This window comes from Coffea eugenioides, chromosome 1 (assembly GCF_003713205.1).
Source record: "Coffea eugenioides isolate CCC68of chromosome 1, Ceug_1.0, whole genome shotgun sequence".
Lineage (NCBI taxonomy): Eukaryota > Viridiplantae > Streptophyta > Magnoliopsida > Gentianales > Rubiaceae > Coffea > Coffea eugenioides.
In genome coordinates, this window is record NC_040035.1 from 2,199,177 (window position 1) to 2,216,619 (window position 17,443).

The window sequence follows — 17,443 nt, forward strand, 5'->3', positions numbered from 1 at the left end:
GTTAATCGACGGTTACAAGAGTATTATGTTGTTAGGAGTAAATGAGAAGCACGGTATTTTGCACTTGATAAGAAATGCTAATGCCGCAGCTTTGAAAGATAATAAATAGGACGAGAAAAAGGAAGAAGAGAAAATTGTGAAGAATAACCACGGGAACTTTTTAGTTTTTTTCATATAATTCCCTCACACTTAAATTATTGCTGATCCTTAAGCAATAAGAAATACAAATCAGCAATGATTTAAGAAGTGAAATGAATCAAGTGAACTTGAAACTCAACGTCTCTTAACTTTGGCAAGCTTTGATTATGCAATTTTTTCCTATTACCCGTAATACACATCATATCATGTAAAAATGAGATAATTACACCCAAAATTCAACCAAACAAATTTAATCTCTCTATCTTACCTAATTTCACAAATAACTAACATATATACTTACCTTGGAGATTTTCTTCCTTCTAAATGAGATGTTTAGCTTCACCAACCTTAAGACGGAACTATTCACTTTCTTTTTTCTTTTATTTACTCTTAAATTGTTAAAAGTCCTTTTGACGTAAAGATTGACATTTTTAGATGAAGATCTCCGGTTACTCGACACTTCACTTATTACTCCCAACTCAAATATCTTTTGACGTGAAAAGTCGATATTTGTAGATAAAAACTCTCGGTTACTCAATATAAGAATTTATTGAATTTTTTTAACATAAAATCTCTCAATAAGGTCACATTTGGAAGAAAAATATTCTAACAACTATATAAATCAATTACTTGTAAAAATAAGTAAGATGAGAGATTTCATTTACTATGCAAAATGTAGGCATAATTTTCACTATTTTACAAGATATACTTTCTTACATGCAATAATTCTAGTCACATAATAATTGCTTCCAAGTCAAGTGAGAATTGAACTGTCCAATTACTAAAATCATCTCACTTGTATAGGAGAATTTTGAAACAAAAGGGACATGAACTTCATGCACTTGTGGATTTAAATGAACAATTTGTGAAAGACTTGGGGCAAAATTTGAAATTTGGACAAGATTTTGAAAAAATTTTGACAGTTTCTCTTTAAAACTGGATGAAACTCCCTGCCAGCAAACCCAAAAACCAACAATTTTAAGCACAAGACAAATTTCTAATACTCCCTCCGTCCCACTTTGATAGTCTTGTTTTCCTTTTTCGTCTGTCCCAAATTGTAGTCCACTTTCCCATTAAGAAATGTAGTAATCTTTCAAATTGTCTAAAATACCCTTATTAAATATCTTGTTGTTAATACATTGTTATTAAATACTAACCCACTACATTGAATACATTGACCTTTTCCAATACTAACCCATTAGCTGTAACTGATATTAATTGGTACTCTTCGTGATTAGCATAAGGGTATTTTAGGAAATTATTAATCTAAATTTATGTTTCCAACCAAATTAATTACACTTTCTTTATCTGTGTGAAAAAAAATCAAGACTAACAAAACGGGACGGAGGGAGTATCATATCCAAGCATTTACCATATAAGCACCAAAGTAACTCCTACTTAACAGCATTTCCTCCCCCACACACATTTTCCTCTATGTGTAGAGAAAGAAAAGAAGAAAAGTTACTCCACAATTCAATGGCTGAAATCCAGCTCAATCTTGGATCACGAGCCATTGACGAATCTACAACCATCTATGAGAACTACCACAAGTCCCAAATGCAAGATGAGAAGTTCAAGTTAAACTTGTACAATAAAAAGAGTTAAAATAAAACTACAAGGAAATATGAAAGCAAAAAAAAATGCAGCAAGAGGTCGGCGAGTCTTCTCCTTGTGCATCACATCACTGTGGAAAAGTGCTAAATGATTCTTACATATATAGTGCTAAATGCAAATCACGTCTTCTCCTTGCGGTGTTTCTTGTCCCTCCTCTTCTCTTCTTTCTCTCTTTTGTGATTCTTAAATATACAGTGTTCAAGAGAGTCAAAAAGTGCTAAATAATATGACATAAAGTTTCTTTTGCACTTTTTTGAAGTTTTTTGAGCATGTGTAGCCGAAATTCTGTGCTAGAATTGAGCCAAAAAGAAGTGTGAAAATAGGGCAAGTTGCAAAACAAGTTGCAGAAAAATAGGGGAGAATAAGCAGGCTTGGAATACGTGACCTCAACTCGTGTATTCAGAGCCTGTGTTTTCTCTTTTATTACGTTTTCTTGTGTCTTTCTAGCCAATTCACTTCTAAGATCATAAGCAAGATGTCCCAATGTTTGTTCATGCAATGAACCAATAATACTTGCATTTGATGCTCTTCTAATTCCAAATCATCATTGAATCAGGCACTAATGAATTCAAATGAATTTGTCTTGATCCAACGTTGATAATTCTCCTCAAATCCTACCAATATAACCACATTTGCACATTCAACAGCCTAAATGAATCTTGCAAAAATTAGAGACTTAGACAGCAAGTTACACCGTAAAAACCCTAAATTATACCAAAAATAAGCACATAATACTACTTAAAAGCATGTATAATAAACACTTATCAAGAAGGTTAATTAGATTGGGAAGTGAAGAGAAGGCAAATATGTCTTATGTGTAGGTAGCAAGCAATCTTACAAGATTGAATTTGATCTGAAGATGAACTATAAATCACTTATTAATAGGAGTTGAATATGAGAAACTTTGGACCACTGGGAGTCAAGGCCGCTGCTCTCGGGAGTGCACCTTTCTTTTAACAGAGGAGAACCATAAACCAGTAGAACTTTTAGTTTGGTGAGACTTCTCATGGCATCCTCAGAGGGTAAATGTCGAAGCTCTTTGAAACCAAATAAACATAGGTATTCAAGAGAAGCAAAGTTTCCGAACCAATCTGGCAGAGCTTTTATACCTCTAAAGTCATGTACCCGAAGTGATATGAGAGTGGTCAAGTATTGGATCTGATATGGTAGGGACTCCATGTGTGGCAACCCAAATAATTCTAGGTCACATAGTGTGGATGACAAAGAGGAGAAGGATATCAATCCAGACCAATCAAATTCATTGTAAATTGAAGAATTTTCATGGTCATCATCATCTGAGAAGGGACCAATTTCAATACGATTTAAGCTGGTTAGGAAACCAAATCCTTTGGGCGTCATACTTGTTTTCAGTTTGGGACACGCGTATAATTCCAACTCCAAAAGAGAAGGCGTTTGTTGCAAATCAAGCGGAAAGGAGATAAGATTGTCGCAATAAGCCACCTGAAGCTTTTGGAGAGAGATACAAGACTGTAGCATGTCACCGGGTAGATTCGTTAATCCACGGCAAAACCAAATCTCCAGCTCTTTAAGAGATGTAAAGTTTTGCAAGGGAAGGAGTTCTCTACATCTGTGGCAATAATAAAACTCCAAACGCGCTAACTTGGGGAGTGTTGTTGGCAAATCCATTAACCATCGAGGAAATTGATCACCCATAAAATGCTGAATTACCAACTCTTCCAAATTTGGATGAGGCTGAAGGCCATCTAACACATCTTTGTCGTAGTTGTAGTTGTTGCCTTCTCGATCCCAAGCCAGGGCCCACGCAAGTATCAACCTAAATAGATTTGCCTTTTCAAATAGATTTGCTTCCTCAGCTGTTTTCCTATCCTTTACTAGTTGAAGATTGCGCACACTTAAACTACCTTTGAGGTTTTTCAAGCATCCAAGCTCTTCAATTTGTCGACCCTTCTCTCGACCCACATTAAAGAACTCTAGTGTCTGAAGGCAAGTCAGTCGTCCCATCTCTAGCGGCATTTGAAATTTTTCATCAAAGGTGTAAAAATAGAGATGTCTCAAGCTAATCAAATTGCACATCCCCTTCGGAAGATCTTTGACATACATGCTATCTAGTGCCAATGTCTGCAAATTATAAAGCTTGCAAAGGGAGTCTGGCAAAATACGGATTCTAGAACTCAAAAGGTTAACATACCGCAAATGTATCAATTTGCCAATTGTGATCGGTAGCTCTTGAGTTGTTGCATGAGACAAATTCAAAACATACAAGTTCTTCAACTTCATTAACATATCACCAGATAGGTCACCCTTTACAAACAATGTACGAAGTGCAGTTGATAGCCTCTCCAAAAGTTTTTCTCTGTCTTCTCTGCCACCTGATAAATCTATTGCAAGGTAACGAATATTGTTAATAACTTTAGTAGACTTTGACATTGACTCTGCGAGGTCGTGCACTAGATCATGCATCTTATAATAATGTGTTTCCCGATAACTTCTGGTTTCTTCAAACAACGAACTCTGTAATAAAATTCTCAGACAATTCATTCCAATTTCCTCCATCATCATTTGGTTGTTGGCATCTGCTTGGAGTAAGCCTTCTCCCATCCAAAGTTCGATTAGCATATCTCCTTTCATCATAGTATCCTTAGGAAATACAGAACAATATGCAAAACATTTCTTAATGGATGGAGATGGTAAACAATCAAAACTCAATTTAAGTATTTCCATGACACCATCTTCATCTCCACTAAAATTTGAAAGCTTATTCTTCAAAACCAATTGCCACTCCTCTTTTCTCTTCATGCGCAATAAACCTCCCATTACACTTGCAACCAGCGGTAGACCACCACATTTTTTTATAATTTCCTTTTTCATGACATGCAATTGTTTGGGAATTTCTCCACCTGCAATGGCTTTCTTTGTTAGGATAGACCAACAATCGTCATCAGATAGCTTTCCTAGCACATAAGGATCATGTGTGGCCACAATGGATGCAGTTTGTTGTTTACGAGTAGTCACAACACACCAATTTCCATTAGTTGCATTTAGCCCCAGTAATGAACCAAAAAAATCATCCCACAAGGTAAGATTTTCGGTCCAGACATCATCAAGAACAAGAAAAAAAATTTTTCCCACAAGTTGTTCTCGAATTTCCTGGACGATGACATCCCTACTGGTCATTTCAACATTTCTTCTCGTTAGTGATTCTAAAATCATTTTCAAAAGCCTGGTCACGTCAAAATTGTCGGACACACAAACCCAAATTTTTTTCTCAAAATGGCTATGAACTTGACTATTTTTGTATATAGATTGAGCTAAAGTTGTCTTTCCCAATCCGCCCATCCCAAGGATGGGAATTACAGAAACGGCTTTTTCTGACAAGCTTAGCAAGATCTCCACCAGGCTTGTTTCATCCTTTGCTCTTCCTACAACATAGTGGCCAGCAATAGAATCCGTCTCTCTATTTAGTGTGACTTTAGCAGTAGTAGAAGGGGGGAAACTTGCCCTTTGGAATCTGATCAGTCCGAAATCATTGGCGTCTTTATTGATCTTATTCAACTTCTTGTTGATGTCCCTGATCTTAGAGGCCATTCTCCGTCGGAAAACAATATTAATGTCAGAGGACAGGATGAAGGAGCGCACCTTGCCCACGAGTTGGCGACGAAGAGCTTCATAATTCAGCTCGTCCAACAAATTCTCGGCATCACACGCCACGGCTTCTAGCCTCTGGAGCCACAGTCGCACGGCCTGGTCATGCATTTGCTTTTCCTCTGCATCAGCCAAGACAGCTTGGATCATAGCAACAGATCCTTTGAGGGTCTCCAAATCCTCCTTGAATTGGAATAACTTGCCAATCCTTTCATTGGCAAGGGAAAGTGTCTTCTTCAATGCTACCTCTATTGTGGAAGCTATAAGTACATCAGCCATTCTTCTTGTTCCTTGGGTACAGTCTTCAGATAAGAATACTCTTTTGCAGTGGAAGGTTTTAGCTGTAGCTAGAAGCAGCAAGGAACTGCTTTGACTCAAACGGAAGTGACAAGAGTTATGAGGATTTTTTGGTGCAGCGCTTCTTTGACAAACTGGGTCGGATGCTTTTGCAACGGAAGTTGCTTGGCATTTTCAGTTGAAAAAAAAATATAGTCAATGCCGGGATTCTACATCTGCTTTTGATCCACATTCCACATGCCTGGGGCCCCTGATCGTGGAAAATTCCACTCAAGAAGGATAAGAAACTGTGCTGAACAATGAAAGGTCCAAAATAATTTTTCAGATAGTTCAAATTAAGCGATCATATCTAATTCAAATTAATGTTGTGCATGTATATGAGTCACAAAATAGTTTGGTGCATTAGCAAACAGAAGGGTACATCTAAGGTTACTACGACAAGTTTTACGCTAAAGTGGGAGATTTGTAAACCACTTCAGAGCAAACAAACGATATTGAGGAAAAAATTATGTTAGTTGCAATGCAATCATAAAAGCTATGATACATTTGTGAAAACAAGAAACATTTATTAATTTGGTGCAGTCTAATTGCAAACCTAGAAAAAAAAATAAATGAATGATCCGAAAGGGTGAAAGGTATCATTTTACTCAAATAAAAGTGTGACCGAATAGAGGATTAGTTAAATAAAAAAAATAGATTAATAATGTAACACTTTTTGTATTTTTATATAATGAATGTGAGACAGGATGGTGGCTAAAAAAATAAAAAGGTGAGTGGAATGGTATAAATTATCTTTTCATAAATTTGTCTAATGATAATAGTGACCGGAATGATACGTGTGGCGAGTTGAGATGGAATTACTTCTTGCAATTGATTGCACCATGCAATCTATATTTTACATTAGGTAAATTTGAAATTGTACGAATAGAATTGATTAGCACGCAAAACTTTTAATGAATAAAACATTTATTGTGGTTTTGTGTATTGTAATTTTGTCTGCATTTAATATCTCAGTGTATGCACGTCTATTGTGTCAGTATCTAAATTGCATGGCGTGTATGGCACTAAATTTCCAGCTCACCTGTCCTACTTAATGCCTTGTTGAGGCCTTCTATTGTGCAAAAAATCTCAAAAAAATAATGGTCTGACCCAAGAAGCACAAGAAAGTATTGTCCTTAACAATTAGAATGTCAAAGAAAAAAAAGAGGGAAATTGACAATCATGCTGTGATTTTGGCTACATTATTCATCTCATTTTTCTAGTTCCGGAGAAACAAAATAAAAAGATTTCACTAAGTTTGCTTTTTGTAATGTACCGCGCTGGGCTTTGTCAAATGCCCCATTTTTTGCTAGAATTACTTATTTTGCTTCTCATTTGGTTCTATTATACTATACAGAATTATATGTATATAACGTGGATTGTCATCTTAAGAATCAAGATTGCCAATCTGATCACGTAAATTGGCCAGAAATTGGTTGCAATTGGCTGCATGTAATGCCTTGAATCGAAAATGGCTACCATTTCAATCCATAGAAATATGATGAAGGAAACTGGACTGCAACATGGACTGATAAGAATCAGATATGATGATTCTTGATTGCTTAAGAAAATCCTTGTATATTTGGTTATTTGACACAAGAAGTCAATATGCTTCAAATGAAACAGTGAATCCAACAAATAAGGCATGACAAGCTGTGATTAATGCCATACAAACCTGAGTTTCATTAAATTAACAGAGAGGATAGTGAAGAGTGAAGAGCAGAGCCATTCCTAAATGCCAAAGAGACAGAGAGATTATAAAGATGATCAACTAACTAATCATACCCTTCAACACGAATAGCCAAATATCTGAGGTTTGAGAAATGACAGCAATTGTTGCAGTCAAGCAATAGAAATGAAAGGGGGGACTACACATCCAAAAGAAGGCACAGCAATATGATCAGTGTGGAACAAAATTTGCATTATAAACTAATTCAGAGCCAGCTACAACGTCACAGAATAACAGGCAATAGACCTAAAACTTCCAATACTGGGATAACAACACTTTTTCTGTGCCCTACTTGGTCCGACCAGGGACAAAAGGACATCTGGCCAAATTAAAACAGGGAGGGACTTATCCGAGAACTAAGTAGAAACTGCTGAAACTAGTCACATTGCTCGGAAATTCAAAAAGAACCAAAAAAAAATGAGAAAGAAGAAGGGAAAAAGGAACTGCTTAGAATCAGAGAGAGAAGAGGGACTTCTGAGAGCAGCACTAATCGGCGGGGACAACTCCGGCAAGTGGATGGCAAAGACAGCATTAATTGGCGGGGACAGCACCAATACCTTCCCTTTTGTGTAGAAATAAGTTCATCTGAAAGTTTTTATTATTTTTAGGTAACTAATTATGATTATTACTGCTACTACTACTTTCTGTACTGATACAGACATGAGATGATTTACTTATATTGGCCATCAAAGTCTTAGAGGCATAGAAAAGTAGAAATGCTTTAATTTTCACATAGGATTTGAGCTAGCAATGAATAGGATTTGAAGCCAAGATGTGTAAGATCCATGTCACATTATTGCTTCATTGAACAATATTGATCTTGTATGTTCCTATATAATCCTGTTCAATTGATTTCCATAATTTCATCTCTCCAACGTTCCCATCCACCAAGTGGATCCTTCTTGAATAGAAATTGGTGCCTTAGCAATTCAGTTTTCTCTCAAATTAACATAAATAGAAGGGCTCAATCTGACTGATTCTGAGTCCTGTCTGAGCTTTACAGATACAAGGAGCAATGGAAAAGTTCCATCCGACACAACCTGTAGTCAACTGCAGAACACTTGAGAAAAAATATGTTGCCTGTTATAGAGCTAAGATACAACTTCAAGAAGGATGCAAGCAGCTATCAGGGTTCAGCTAATCCACATCTTTCTGCTGCAAAATACTGGCTACTTTGAACTACAAGCAGCACGGAAGATATGGCAAATTGAGTTCCAAAAGAAGTAAAAGAACACCTCATTAACATGTCTACAAATTGCTGAATCGGTTGGACAGTTTAAAATCAGCAGCCGACAAGGAAGATCTCAGGCTTCGGCCATCCGAGGCAGAGAGCAAAAGGGAATTCCATCCTGGATGTTTTCATCTGATCTGATTGAAACAGGATCCGGTTCAGTAAGGGATCATAGGACTTTTAATAATGTACCAAGGATAATAAGTAAGAGCTATGAAGGTTTTGAGCGTAAAATCACTGCATAACACAAAAACTCAAGAAACTTGAGACAACATGTAGTCAAGAATAAAGCCAACACATAGTTGCATGACGTTTTTGTTGTATTTGAAACACTAAAATAAGAACTTACCATGAACAGAGGAGCAACCAACAAGTATAGGTGGCAGAATGAGCTTAATAGCCTTCATCACAGCGGATGAAATAATTGCAGCAAGTAGCAGCAGCCAACAACTATGCTTGGCAGTCTCAACTAACTACGGCGATATGCTTCAAAAGTTGCAGCTTAGACTTGATTGTGTTAGAAGATACTCCAACAAGTCCGTGCAGCTTTATTGCATGAACAGACATCTTCTGTGGCTGCTCCAAAAAACATCCAAATTAGGAGAAGATTTCTCAAGTTTTAGTTGTAATGTAATCAGAATCAAAGTATTTAAAAGTCAAAATTGAGTAGTAAAAGAAGAGTACTATATATTACCTTACTGGACTCTTAGAACCAAAAACCAGTTTAACAGCCAACAGCTTTGGAAACTCCTGAAGTCTTTATGGCTAGAAAATCACAACCAAGGAAAAGTGAGACAGAAACCCATCATCTACGAGATTATCAAACAAATCACTAATCAAATGGTTCAAGAAGCTTGATAAATGCTCCTTCAAGAGGTGATTAAACTTTGGAGCAACTATTTACTCCCCTAGCAACATAAGTTAGGGAGCTGATAACTTTAGCAATCACATCTTACATCCACAAAAGCAGATATATAAAATCAACAAACCAAAACTCCTAGTGCTTATTTCATATTGATGAGTAACTTGGCCCTAACAAGGAATATTAACCACAAAGCAGAAATGATGATGTGAAAAAGTTGCAACTTCATTACTGTAATCTAAATTTTACTCCCTTATGACATGCAGGTCCCTTGATAGGGACTGAGCCACGGTGCCAGCAGTCTTTCCACTCCAATCTACCTCAAATCAGTAGCCTAAAAGTAAACTGCATATAGCAGCTGATTTTCCAGGTAATTCAAGAGAAGCCCCCCAAGCAAGCAGCAACTGCTTGGAAATTGGAACTGTCTTCGTTCATACCTTGAATATCATATGTTGTTGTTTACTAGGAATACATTTCTGTGCCCACTATTGACATCATCTCATAGTTTCAGATTTCCAAGTACACCAATTTTCCTACTCCAATTCCTTTCCTGAGTTCTAGTTTCCAACTATGGATAAACTGAGAAACGTTTTGCCATTCTACCAAGAAGCATCTCTTACTACATTAATCTCAATCTCCAGCACCAAACCAACAAGAGGTAAATAACATTCCTCTTCTCATTTCCCTTTCAATTCAAATTAATGCCATCCCTTCACCTCGAGAACCACACCCATTACTTTCTCCTAAAAGGCTTCAAGATAAACACCAGAAAAGTATTTATCTGAGAATCGCTAGGAATACCTCTTATATTAGGTCTCCAACTTTTACCAGCAGCTGAACTATTTTTCTGGAGACAATATTCAATTATTCTGTCATCCAAGAACTGCAATCAAAATTTGTATAGTAAACTGAAGCAACTTAATACAAAATTTGGCTTCTGTGAACAAGCTCAGACGGTATAAACAGAAATGGAAAGCCAAAAATTAATTAATACCAGCTATAAAAATCTAATCTAAGTTCATCTAGGGGAGAGACCACAAAAATCTGCTTGCTAAGTGCAGGAGAAAGACGTGCAGCAGAGAATTGCTGGTTTAAAGTCTTGTAGAAAAGGTTTCTAGAATTGCTGCATGAGATATCGAATCTAAAACGTCCAATGCATTTTCAACAGGTGAAATCACGAGTTTAAAGAGAGTGTGCTGATGTTAGCAAACACAACATACAAAGGACAGTAACTGACATACACGATAAACAAAACTAAATGCTCAATTCCGCCCCACATTAGTGCATTTGTTTCAGTGTTAGTTCATCCAAAACATGATTCAGTTAACCCAAGAACATCTCATTCATTTGCCATGTTTGATCTAGTACAGAAACATGGTATTGAATTAAGCCTCCATTTGCCATGTTTGATCTTTGCGTCAGCAAATAATATGTGATAGAACGTGAGCAATACCAATTAAACATTAGAAATTAACCAAAAAGATTGTTTAGTACCATTAATTGATATGAAGCGGTGCATGGCTTATTAGCGGTAAAGGTTAAAGAACCTACTCTGTTGTTGCTTCAATTATCAGTTGATATACTTTGAAGGAAAGAGAGGATTTTCAAAAGTGAAGGCGGTACTTTAGTTCCCCGACTGAGCTTTAAGCCTACAGTCACTGCAAAACAGAAAACTCTGGTTCAGGACTTCACATTGCATGACATTTTTGTTTAGTCAATTATTCAGAAAGCCAAATCAATATTTGTTTCTGTTGTGCTTTTCTAACCTAAATCAGTAACACGATATCAAATTTTTCTGCTCTGTCTACAAGTACCAGAAGTGCCATAGAAACTATGTTAGTTTTGGTTCAAAACACTGAAAAAAGAGAAGTTCTATAACAATAATGATAATGGGTAGAACCCACAAGCGTGAAAGGCAGAGAGCTCCAGAATTGCCATGAAGGCAAACTCTTTGAGACAGCAAGATACAACGAGTAGAGTTAATTATAACTCTTTGACTCTTAAAATCTCAAATCATGGCATTTGGACATAAAGTCTACCAAGTCTCTGATGCTTGAAAAAGGTCTTAAACATGACAATTTTTTAAAGGATTTAATTAATTCATTGGCTATTAAACTTCTTAAAACCCAATATTAAGCAGTGGAAGAAGATTATTGGTATTATAAATTATGTGACAGTAAGTAAGAGTCATTGATGAGTTCCCTGTTGAGTTTTGGGCCTAAAATCACTGCAAAGCACAAAAATTCAAACTCAAGCCAGCGAATAGCATAGAATAAAGCTAATGGAAATTTTCAGATAATTGCAGGTTTTCTGTCATTGTGACTAAAGCCCCAAGAGGAGAAACTTACCATAAAAAAAGAAGCAACCAACAATCATAAAAGTAGAGAGAGCTTAAAAGCCTCTATCAAGGTGGACTCATCAAGATCAGCAAGTCACAGCAGGTAGATTTGACTAACTACCAGAATGCTTCAAAACATTGCGCTTAGAGTTGAATGTTGGAAGATACTCCGCCAAGTTTTGTGCAACTTCATTGCTCAAACAGTACACACCTTCCTTGGCTACCTCAAAAATATCTTCATGACAACAAGATTTCCTTTGTTTCATACGTAATAGATTAGATATTAAAGTGGTTAGAAGTCAAAATTGAGCAGTGAAAGAAGAGAAGCATATCTAAAATTACCAGAATTTTTAAACCAAAACATGAAAGTCATGACCAATAGCTGCGAAAACTCCTCAATTGACTAATGTCTTCATGGCTAAAAAGCCAAAATCAAGGAGAAGTGAGCCAGAAAACCATCATATATGACTCTGATGGAGCAAATACTAGTCAAATAGTTTAGATAAGTATGCAAGTTCATTATCAAGAGGTAAAAGTTCAGTCCCTTTAAAATTACAATTTTAAATAGAGTGAGATGACTTTAGCATTAATAACTTAAAATCCACAGAAGCAGATCACGTAAAATAAACAAAACAAGACTGCTAGTTGTTCGAAACGTTGATAGGCTATTTGTAGGAAATGCAGGCGAAAAGTTATTGAGGTCTAGCCATATAGTTGGTGCTGAAGAAGCTTCAAAATTCTAACCTCTGTTCGTGAAGCTATTCTTCTATCAATCCTACAAAAACAAAGCATAGAACAGAATATGAACAGAGATACAGTAAAACATCAAAGCACGAAACAGAACAGGTGCTTGGGTCATTCTAATTGATAGTTTCAAGAGTATTACTATTATGTTGTAAGGAGTAAATGAAGAGCACCAATATTTTGGACCAAATGCTAATGCCGCAGCTTTGAAAGATAATAAATAGGACGATAAAAAGGGAGAAGAGAAAATTGTGAAAATAACCACGAAAGGGAGACTTTTTAGGTTTTCTCACGAGAAGGTTAATCAGAGGGGGAGGTGAAGAGAAGGGGAGATTGATTGTAAAGCAAATTAAGAAAGAGGTTATTGAAGGCAATCTTACATGATTGAATTCGAACTGAAGATGAAAGTTGGGTATGCGTAGGTATTGAATGTGAGAAACTTTGGACCACTGGGAGTCGGGGCCGCTGCTCTCAGGAGTGCATCTTTCTTTTAACAGAGGAGAACCATAAACCTCCAGACGTTTTAGTTTGGTGAGACTTCTCATGGCATCCTCAGAGGGTAGATGTCCAAGCTCTTTGAAACCATGTAAATATAGTCCTTCAAGAGCAGCGAAGTTTCCGAACCAATCTGGCAGAGCTTTTATACCTCCAAAGTCCCATAGCGCTAGTGACGTCAGAGCGGTCAAGTATTGGATCTGATGTGGCAGGGACTCCATGTGTGGCAACCCACGTAATCGTAATTCACGGAGTGCGGATGACGAAGAGGAGGAGGAGGAGGATATCAATCCAGACCAATCAAACTCATTGTAAATTGAAGAATTTTCATGATCATCACCATCATCTGAGAAGGGACCAATTTCAAGCTCCCTTAAGCTGTTTAGGAAACCAAATCCTTTGGGCGTCATGCTTGTTTTCAGTTTGGGACACCTGCGTAATTCCAGCTTCAAGAGAGAAGGCGTTTGTTGCAAATCAAGCGGAAAGGAGATGAGATTGTAGCAGCCAGACACCCGAAGCTTCTGGAGAGAGGTACACGAGTGTAGCATGTCACCTGGCAGATTCGTCAACCCATCACAACTCCAAATCTTCAGCTCTTTAAGAGACGTAAAGTTTCGCAGGGGAGGGAGTTCTCTGCATCTGTGGAAGCGATTAAAGTCCAAACGCGCTAACTTGGGGAGTGTTGTTGGCAAATCCATTAACCATCGAGGTAATTGATCGCCCATAAAATCCCAAATTATCAACTCCTCCAAATTTGGGTGGGGTCGAAGGCCGTCTAACACATCTTTGTGGTTGTAGTCGTGGCCTTCTCGTTCACGGGCCCACCGAAGTTTTAGCCTAAATAGATTCGCCTTTTCAGATAGTTTTGCTTCCTCAGCTCCTTCCTTATCCTTTACTAGTTCCAGATTGCGTATCTCCAATTTGCCTTTGAGGTTCTTCAAGCTTCCAAGCTCTCCAATTTGTCGACCCTTCTCTCCACCCACCTTAAAGAACTCTAGCGTCTGAAGGCAAGTCAATCGTCCCATCTCTAGCGGCATTTGAAATTCTTCATCACTTCTGTAATAGTGGAGATGTCTCAAGCTAATCAAATCGCACATCCCCTTCGAAAGATGTTTAACACCTGACTCACTTAGCGTCAATGTCTGCAGATTATAAAGCTTGCAAAGGGAGTCCGGCAAAATACTGATTGAAGACCATTCAAGGTTAACGTACCGCAAATGTATCAGTTTGCCAATTGAGACTGGAAGCTCTTTAGTTGTTGTATAAGACAAATTCAAAACATACAAGTTTTTCAACTTCATTAACATATCACCAGAAAAGTCCCCCTTTACGATGAACAATGTATGAAGTGAAGTTGATAGACTCTCCAAAAGTTTTTCTCTGTCTTCTCCACCACCAAATGAGTCTGTTGCAAGGTAACGAATCTGATTACCATGGTCTGCTACACGTGTATCCCTATCATTAATGATTTTGGTAGACTTTGACATTGACTCTGCAACGTCATGGACCAGATCATGCATCTTATAACATGTTCCCTGATAATTTCTTGTTTCTTCAAACAACGAACTTTGCAATAAAATTCTCAGATGATTCATTCCAATTTCCTCCATCATCATTTGGCTGGTGGCATCTGCTTGTAGGAAACCTTCTGCCATCCAAAGTTCGATTAGCATATCTCCTTTCATCTCAGTATCCTTAGGAAATATAGAACAATATGCAAAACATTTCTTAATGTATGGAGATGGCAAATTATCAAAACTCAACTTAAGTATTTGCATCACGTGATCTCCACCTGCACTCAACCTCAAAAGCTTATTCTCCAAAATTGAGTGCCACTCCTCTTTTCTCTTTAAAGATAATAGACCTCCGATTACACTTGCAGCCAATGGTAGACCGTCACATCTTTCGATTACTCTCTCTTTAATTGCTTTTAGTACATCGGGTTCTTCTTCCCCTCCAACTACTTTTTCTTTTACGATAGACCAACAATGATCATCAGGTAGTTTTCCTAATCGATAGGATTCATTTTCCATCATCCTCAAAACTCTAGACACACACTGCGCCACTGGACCTGGACGAGTAGTGACCAGACACCAGCTTCCATTAGTTGGATTGAGCCCCTTCAAGGTGTTGAAAAAGTCCTCCCACAATGCTTGATTATCATCCCACACATCATCAAGGACTAGGAAATACTTTTTCCCCCCTAGTTGATTCCCAATTTTTCCAACGATGACATCCCTAACATCCACTTCAACCTTGTCTCCCGTCAAATGCACTAATATGAGTCTGAAAAGCTCCTCTATTGGAACTTTTTTCGATACACAAACCCAAATCTTTATGTCAAAGTGTTCATCAATTTGCTTGTTGTTGTATATGGATTTAGCCAAAGTTGTTTTGCCTAAACCTCCCATACCAACTATGGGAAGAACAGAAACAACCTTCTCAGACAGGCTCAACAAAATCTTCACTATGTTTGATTCATCATCGGCTCTTCCAGTCATTGGAACAAGAACAGAGTCGGTCTGCCGACCTCTCGTGTCTCCAACAGCAGGAGCAGCAGGGAGGGCAGCCGTCAAGACTTCCCTACTGACCAGCCCCAATCCACGGGCGTCTTGATAGATGCCATTCAACTTCAGTTTGATGTCCCTGACCTTAGAAGCCATTCTCCAACGAAAAGCAAGATTAATGTTAGAGAAGGAGAAGAAGCAGCATACCTTCAGCTTGTGCCGGTTTCGGGACTCCACCTGTTGACGAAGGGATTCATAGTGGAGCTCATCCAACACATTGTCAGCATCATAAGCAACCTCCTCGAGACTATTCAACCATCGTTGCACTATTCTGCTTTGGTTTTGCTTTTCCTCAGCATCAGCCAGGACATCTTTGATAAAGCCGAGAGAATCTGTCATGCTGGCCACATCCTTCTTGAACCCAACTAGCAAACCAATCCTATCAGAGGCAAGAGACAGTGCCCTTTCCAATGTAACCTGAATTGTGGCACCGATAACAGGGTCGGCCATTGTTGCTGCCTTGGATTCAGTGTTGAGAACAAGATGGTTTTTTTTTTATGGGAGGTTTTTTTGCAGCGAGGAACAGGTAATCTTATCTAGGCTAGTATAATTGGTTATGAAGAAAGGAGCATTAATAATTATTGCGCGTAGACGTGGAGTTCTTCTCTGACAAATTTGTAAGCTTTTGCATTGGCATGCTTACAGAGCAACTTTCTCAATTATTGTAGTTGTTGGGGCACCATGTTTTCTGATTAAATGCGCTGGGGCCTTCAGAATTTTTGGTTGTGGACCAATATTTTGTTTTTGTCCACGATCAAATCGTAAAAAGGAGGGTGAGATTCTGTTTTGGTTACATGCATGTCATTATTGTTAATCCTTGGAAAATGAATTTATGACATACAGTAATTTGGTCTGAATTTTGTTCGGTTTTGGGAAGCGACCACACTGGCAAGCAATAAAATGTTCTTCTCTGTTTTCGCACTAGCTATGATGCATTTTGCTTCTTGGCATAGTAATCACTAATCAGGCTTGAGATTTTAAATTAACATGATCGGTATGAAGTCCCTAGCCTTCTACTCCTCTCTTTAAAAATCTGATAGTCTTCTACTCCCCATATTAATCTTTTTTGTTATATTATTTCTTATTACTTTCTTTTTCTAGTTCATTTTGGATCTTTTTTTTTTTACTACTTTTCCAACTATTTTCTTTAGCTTTTGCTGATGCGTATATTGGTTTCTCCTCAAACTGGATGTCTCTCAATCTCTCTCGTGGGAATTCAACATACTTAAAGATGAATTTCGTTTTGCCGTTATCAAGTTTGCACTTAAAGAATTAAAGTTCATATGGGGTTAAGTCATACTAATTTCATATCTTTGACATTTATTTATCACAAACCTCAATTCTTCTTTCCTCTAGTGTTTCTTTTTGGTTTCACTAAGCCAAAGCTCAGTTGGCCCAGTGGTTGCAACTTGCAACGGCAGTTGCTTGGCATTTTCGATTCACCTTTCTTCGTAGTGTAGTAGTTGCCGGGATTCTTCAGCTGCCTTTGATCCACATTCCACATGCTTGGGGGGGGCCATCGGATGTGGAAAATTCCACCCAAGAAGGAAAAGAAACCGTGTTGAATGATGAAGAAAAGAAAATGGCAATCATCATTGAGACTCTAATAATTGCCATGGAGAAGTTTGCCTGGCAATTTCACTTGGCTTTATTGATCAATGCTTAGCTGGGTATTTCATCTTTTTCTGATTGAAAGCTGTCTGGGGCCTTTGGCTGTGGAAAATATCTCAATAGTTTGTCGGAGCTGTGGTTTGACCCAAGACTG

The 17,443-nt window shown here is 37.8% G+C and overlaps 2 protein-coding genes across 8 annotated transcripts; both read right to left on the bottom strand.

Annotated features, from left to right (window-relative positions):
• Positions 1-2,616: 2,616 nt before the first annotated feature.
• LOC113760426 (putative disease resistance protein RGA3) lies at positions 2,617-5,836 on the bottom strand. Its single transcript, XM_027302997.1, has one exon. It carries the CDS (start codon positions 5,653-5,655, stop codon positions 2,617-2,619), a length of 3,039 nt encoding a protein of 1,012 aa, XP_027158798.1. The 5' UTR covers positions 5,656-5,836.
• Positions 5,837-8,475: 2,639 nt separating this feature from the next.
• LOC113751445 (putative disease resistance protein RGA3) lies at positions 8,476-16,520 on the bottom strand. Of its 7 annotated transcripts, XM_027295506.1 has the most exons (7): positions 12,997-16,520; positions 12,617-12,647; positions 11,883-12,127; positions 11,086-11,192; positions 9,367-9,437; positions 9,022-9,248; positions 8,476-8,809 (listed from the first exon to the last, which is right to left on the bottom strand). In XM_027295506.1, the coding sequence occupies exons 1-2, from the start codon at positions 16,126-16,128 to the stop codon at positions 12,642-12,644; spliced, it is 3,138 nt and encodes a 1,045-aa protein (XP_027151307.1). In that variant the 5' UTR covers positions 16,129-16,520; the 3' UTR covers positions 8,476-8,809; positions 9,022-9,248; positions 9,367-9,437; positions 11,086-11,192; positions 11,883-12,127; positions 12,617-12,641. The 7 variants fall into 7 exon arrangements, with proteins under 7 accessions (XP_027151307.1, XP_027151299.1, XP_027151277.1 ...); XM_027295498.1 differs by having other exon boundaries at positions 11,883-12,647; XM_027295476.1 differs by having other exon boundaries at positions 12,617-16,520.
• Positions 16,521-17,443: the final 923 nt, after the last annotated feature.